The 6500-nt window shown below is 36.9% G+C and overlaps 1 protein-coding gene across 1 annotated transcript; it reads left to right on the forward strand.

The window, feature by feature from the left end:
- Positions 1 to 1790: 1790 nt before the first annotated feature.
- On the forward strand, positions 1791 to 2699 carry LOC123246494 (olfactory receptor 14A2-like). The gene has a single exon (XM_044675372.1). It carries the CDS (start codon positions 1791 to 1793, stop codon positions 2697 to 2699), a length of 909 nt encoding a protein of 302 aa, XP_044531307.1.
- The last annotated feature ends 3801 nt before the right edge of the window (positions 2700 to 6500 follow it).

Genomic DNA, 6500 nt, shown 5'->3' on the forward strand with positions numbered 1-6500 from the left:
AACAGCAAGCAGAAAGATCTGTTCCCCTCAACTCCCAGCAGTCAACTGTTTAACTCCCTACCAACTGCCCCCTCACCCAAAGTTCTCCAGGGGGGTCCCCTGGAATTCTGGGTGAGGTTTGACCCTGTATTTTTCAGAAATTCCATGCTGCCATTTTCAATAATACACTATATGTGCAAATAACTATTTGTTTGTGAAAATAAGTGCTCTCTAAAAGGCAAAACTGAAGATGGGAAATGGCTTTAGGTGATATCCAGCAATGATTATATAATCTGCCTCTATCTCTTGATACCCCTCTCCTCTTCTCCTCTGGATCCTACTTCTATGCTGTTCTCTTTCTGGGTCACCAAAATATCCTTCTGGGAGTTCTTGCTGTTGTAATTCAAGATCACATATTTGTTCTCTTGGTTCTCCCATAAAATTATTTTTTCTCTCAATTCATATCAAATAAGTATTAGAAACTCATCTGACAAAACTAACTCAAATTGAGTCTTCAACAACTTAAAGAAAACTTGTGTTGAATTTGGATTCTAAAATAGAGGCTGTCTGTTTTTCAAAAGGTAAGAAAATGAAAAAAACCTCAGCAGTACAAGAGTGATGTGAAAGATGCCATGCAGCGTTGGAAAAATGTTTTAGATCAAAGTTAGCTACAACTCTACCTTAAGACATACAACATAAGACATAATTGAAAGGTTGTCACTGGTGAAAATACATACACTTTGTATTCTCAAAATGAATCATGTACTAAGTGGTATTAAATTAGAATTCTGGACATTTTATGGGTCCTGGCATTGAGGAAATATAAAATCATCTTTGTTCCCAAAACTTATCCTTCCACTTTCTGCTTTGCTATATTTCCTCACACAATGCAGGAAATATATTCTTCCTTGAATCCAATATTTCTGACTTTTAAAATTCTACCTGTACTATAATTCCTCTATAATATAGTTTGGAATTGTAAATTCTCCCTCTCAATCAATCAATAACCATTTGTTAAATACCCACCATGCCCCTAGAACTGTTTTAGGCACTAAAACTTCAATTCTAGCAGGAAAGACACCATATGTATGCATGATATGTGTGTGTATTCATACATAAACATATATGTGTATGGGTATGGCTAGAGATAATATAGATATTAATATATATCTCAATGTCAATATTTTCATTAATATTCATTGATACTTATAAAATACTGTGAATTAGCTGAGTTGGGGATTGAAATTGACAACTATAGGGAATGGAAAAAGTTTCACACAGAAAATTGCATGAGCTGAATCTTGAATAAAACCAAAGATTACACAAGGCAGGTAAGAGGAGAGTCTACAGACATAGGCTGGGTAAGATATTATAGTTCCTTTGAAATCAGAACCCATATTTTAAAATCCTGGCTCTAGCACCAAGTGTGGGAACACTAGAAAAAGTCATTTAAATGGTCTGAGCACAGATAATCTATCTGCATAGTGGGAATATAAGCATCCAAACTATTTCAGAGGGTTGTCATAAAGCATATGCTATACACACCCAAAAATGTTGAATGTGACTTTTTAATTTTCATTTTTCAGTTCAAAATTAGAAGAAACCCTCAAAAGTATCACCTCCAATTCCTTCATTTTAAAAATGAGAAAAATGAGACTTACAAAAAGATAGTGAGTATTATTCTCAAAGTTACAAAGTGGAAAAGCTAGAACTATAATCCAGGTATCCTAAAACTTAGCACATTATGTGGTCTCATCATCTTTGAAATACTCTTTTTCTTTTCACAGATAATTAAAAAAATCTCTAAGAACATGGGCAACCTCACCATGGTGACAGGATTCCTCCTCATGGATTTTTCCAACACATGGGAGCTGCAGGTCTTACACGCCATGCTCTTCTTGCTAATTTACCTGGTGGCCCTGATGGGAAACCTGTTTATCTTCACCCTCATCTCTCTAAATAGCCATCTCCACACCCCCATTTACTTCTTCCTGAAAAAACTGTCCTTTTTAAATCTCTGCTTCTTTACTGTCATTGTCCTCAAATCTGCTTCCCATGTCTTTCTAGAGGTATTATTTATAGCATCAGATATTTTTCTCCTTACAGCAATGTCCTTTGACCACTATGTGGCCATCTGCCAGCCCCTGCACTATGCAACTATCATGAAAAGAGAAGTTTGTGTGTGGTTGGTAACTTTGTCATGGCTCAGTGGTGCTCTCTTTGGGACTTTGTACTCAGTTAGTATATTTTCTTTGCCCTTCTGTGGCTCCAAGGAGGTCCATCAGTTCTTCTGTGATGTCCCTTCCTTACTCAGGATCTCCTTTTCTGACACACACACTACAGTTTATTTGAGTATCGGTATTGGTTTCAGTTTGAGGATTTTCTGCTGTATTTCCATCATTATCTTATATAGTCATATCTTCCCAACTGTTCTGAAGATTCCCACCACAGAAGGTCGATCAAAAGCTTTCTCCACTTGCCTGCACCACCTCATTGTTTTCATTGTTTTTGTCATAACTTCAGCAATGGCTTATCTAAAGCCACTTTTGGACTCTGACTTAGTTCTGGATCTATTATTGTCTATTTTCTATACAGTGGTACCCCCAACCCTGAACCCTTTAATCTATACCTTGAGGAACAAGGACATAAAGATTTCTCTGAAGAAGCTAATGACCTTGCAACACTCATCAAAGAGATTAATTCAAAAATCTTTTCCGTGATTATATGTCTGCTTTTTTAATAACTCAATTTTACCTTTTTTTCATTTACTTTCATTTATGTGTCCAAATTTAAATCATCAGTTTTTAAAAATCTAGATTTCCAGGGTAAAGAGCAGGTTAAGACGCATGGTTTTCTAAATTATATGTACTCAGAAAAGTATCTAAAATGAAAATAACATAAATATAAAAATATATAGCACTTCAGAGTTTTCAAAGAAACATATGAAGCACTTAATGCTTTCTGATTGTTGTTTACTCTCACCCTATGTATTTTATCTCAATAACCCTAACTTATAATTATAAAAGATATTATTATTAATCTCATTTTAAAATTAAGGAAAGTGAATCTCAGAGAAGTAAAATTGCTTAGTCAAGCTCTTCTCTAAGTGGAAAAATACTGACTCACACATCTGTTTTTAAGGGGGGGGTTGTTTATCCTAGACCATACATACAATTAAGTACATAAGTAACATAAATTAATATGATGATCTTCAAATTAATTATTTTAACATACATCAATATCTTTATAAAGGGCTTAACTGTACTTGCACATTTGGAATATATTCAAAAAACATAATTCAGGGAATTTGAACTTCCTGGTTAAGATGGTGGCAGAGTAAAAAGCAGATGCTTAGCCTCTCCCAACCGAAAAATACAGGACTCCTCAAGAACACATGAAAACAAATCCAGAGGAACAAAGGAACCCCACAACAGGGAGCAGCATTGGAGGTACGTGGAATCGGAGGATTTCCATGCTATAAAGGGGTAAAACAGCTCTCATGAAAACTTGAGCTGAGCAACCCCCTCCCCCAACCCACACCACCTATAGTGCCAAAGTCAGCTCGCAAGAGTTAGAGCAAGTTTGGGGCATGAATTGAGTCCTTGGCAGCTACCTGGGTTCACCAGGGCCTGCTCCTGAGAGCAGCAAGATTTAAGACCCCAAGAGGCTAAAGAATGCATGTAGACTTTGAACTCAGACCCTGAGAGCAGGCACGAGTGCAGGCACAGACTCAAGTCCAGACACGAATCCTGAGCACAGGCGAGGACTTGGATCTTGAGCTCAGGCACGGACCTTGAATGGGGACTCAGAGCAAAAGGGGTTCACAACTGTGAAAGCAAAGCCCTGAGACTGTTAAAGGAGCCTTGCGCAGAGGATCAAGTAAGGGGACCACCAGGCGGCTTGACCCTGAGAACAACTGAGACCTCAGGAGCCTAAAGACCTCAGAAGACCCTGAGTGTGAGGATAAACCTGAGAGGGCACAGGGCTAACAATGGCAAGCCAGAGACAAGAACCCCAAAAGAGAAAGATCATCAAGAAAAAATCTGTAAAACTTGACAACTTTTACACAGATAAAATCCAGACAAAAGAGCAAACAGGAGAGGAGAACAACCAAGTAATCATATCCAAACCTTCCCAAAATAATGAAAACTGGCCATGAACTATTGAAGAGTTCAAATCCAAGATGATGAGAAAGATGGAAGGGATTTGGCGAGAGAGGTGGGAAATAGCTCAAAAGGAAACAAACAGGTTAGAAGACAGAAACTCCCAATTGGAGAAAGATGCCCAAAAATCAAATGAAATGGTAAGCAATTTGGAAACCAAAATCTGGCAAGAAAATAACAGTTTCAAAGGTAGAATTTTGCAAATGGAAAGTGAGGATCAGAAATCAAATGAACTGATAAGCAAATTGAACACCAGAAATGACCAGATTGAAAAGGAAAACCAAAATATTATAACCAAAAGCCAGTCCCTAAAGGCTAGAATTGAGCAATTAGAAACTAATGATCTCTCAAGACAGCAAGAACAAATAAAACAAAGTCAAAAGACTGATAAAATAGAAGGAAACATGAAATATCTCAATGAGAAAGTGACAGACTAAGAAAACAGGTCTAGAAGAGAATCATTGGTCTTCCTGAAAAAGCAGAAATTAATAGAAATTTGGACTCCATACTAAAAGAAATTATTCAGCAAAATTGCCCTGAAGTTCTACAACCAGAGGACAATATAGACATTGAAAGGATCCATACATCACCCTCTACACTAAACCCAGAAAAGACAACCCCAAGGAATATAATAGCCAAATTCAAGAGCTTCCAAGTAAAAGAAAAAAATTTACAAGAAGCCAGAAAGAGACAATTCAGATATCAAGGAGCACCAATCAGGATCACGCAGGATCTGGCAGCCTCCACACTAAAAGATCACAAGGCTTGGAATATGATATTCAGAAAGGCAAGAGAACTGGGTCTACAGCCAAGGATCACCTACCCATCAAAACTAAGCATATACTTCCAAGGGATAGTTTGGGCATTCAACAAGATAGAAGATTTCCAAGTATTTGCACAGAAAAGACCAGGACTAAATGGAAAGTTCGATATCTAACTACAAAAATCAAGAGAAACATGAAAAGGTAAATAAGAAACAGAGGGGCAAGAAAGAAAACTGGTATTTTTAAAATTTGCCTCTTCAACGGCTTCAATATGACCTAATTATTGGTATTCCTATGTGGAGAAATGTTAAATATAATTCTCTTTAAGGAACTCTATTCGCTATTATAATATTAATTATTATAATAATTAGAAAAATTATTCATAGGGAGAGGTTGGAATACTAAATGGTCTAAGATGATATGGGGGTGGGAAAGAGGGAGATGACTAGTAGAGAACACCATGAGAAACTTGAATAAATAAGAAAAATAGGATGTTCTACTACACACAAAGAGGGCATGGGAAGGGGAAGGGATGAATACTATTATGCGAAGGAGAGGAAGAGAGCATTAAGAGGTAAAAGTTAAACCTTACTCTCAGTGTAATTAACCCTGAGAGGGAAGAGTAGCTTTATCCATTGCGATATAAAACTCTATCCAACCCTACTGAGAAAATTAGAAGGGAAAAACCAAGGGGAGCAGGGGATTGAGGAGGTCATAAAAGGGAGTGGAGAAGAAGGGGGAGGGAATACATTAGGCCTAAAAAATAAATAGAGGGGAATAATAAGGGAGGAAGTAGAAAGGGTAGTAAATCAAGGAAGGGGACAAGGGTTACTGGCATAAAGCAAACCACTGGTTTAAAAGGAAATAGGGTAAGAAGAAAGGGTAGAACTGGGAGAGGATACCAAAATGTCAGTGAATACACAACTGATAATTATAACTCTGAATGTGAATGGGATGAACTTGCCCATAAAAAGGAAGCAAATAGCAGAGTGGATTAGAAACCAAAATCCTGCCATATGTTGTCTACAAGAAACACATATGAGGCAGGTAGACATACACAGGTTTAAGGTAAAGGGCTTGAGTAAAATCCTTTGGGCATCAAATGAGAAAAAGAAGGCACGAGTGGCAATTATGATTTCTGACAAAGCCAAAGTAAAAATAGATATGATTAAAAAAAGACAAGGAAGGTCATGATTAAAGGCAGTATAGACAATTAGGAAATAACATTGCTCAATATGTATGCACCAAATGGCATAGCAACCAGATTCATAAAGGAGAAACTGGCAGAGCTCAAGAAGGAAATAGATAGTAAAACCATACTGGTGGGAGATCTAAATATCCCTCTTTCAGATCTAGATGAATGAAACCAAAAAATAAATAAGAAAGAGGTAAGAGAGATAAATGAAGTCCTAGAAAAATTAAATTTAATAGATATGTGGAGAAAAATAAATAGGGACAAAAGGGAATAAATCTTCTTTTCAGCTGCACATGGTACATTCACAAAGATTGACCATGTAATAGGGCATAGAAACATTGAAAAGAAATGCAAAAGAGCAGAAATAATAAATGTAACCTTCTCAGATCATAATGCAAT

The sequence above is a fragment of the Gracilinanus agilis genome, chromosome 4 (genome assembly GCF_016433145.1).
Source record: "Gracilinanus agilis isolate LMUSP501 chromosome 4, AgileGrace, whole genome shotgun sequence".
Classification (NCBI taxonomy): domain Eukaryota; kingdom Metazoa; phylum Chordata; class Mammalia; order Didelphimorphia; family Didelphidae; genus Gracilinanus; species Gracilinanus agilis.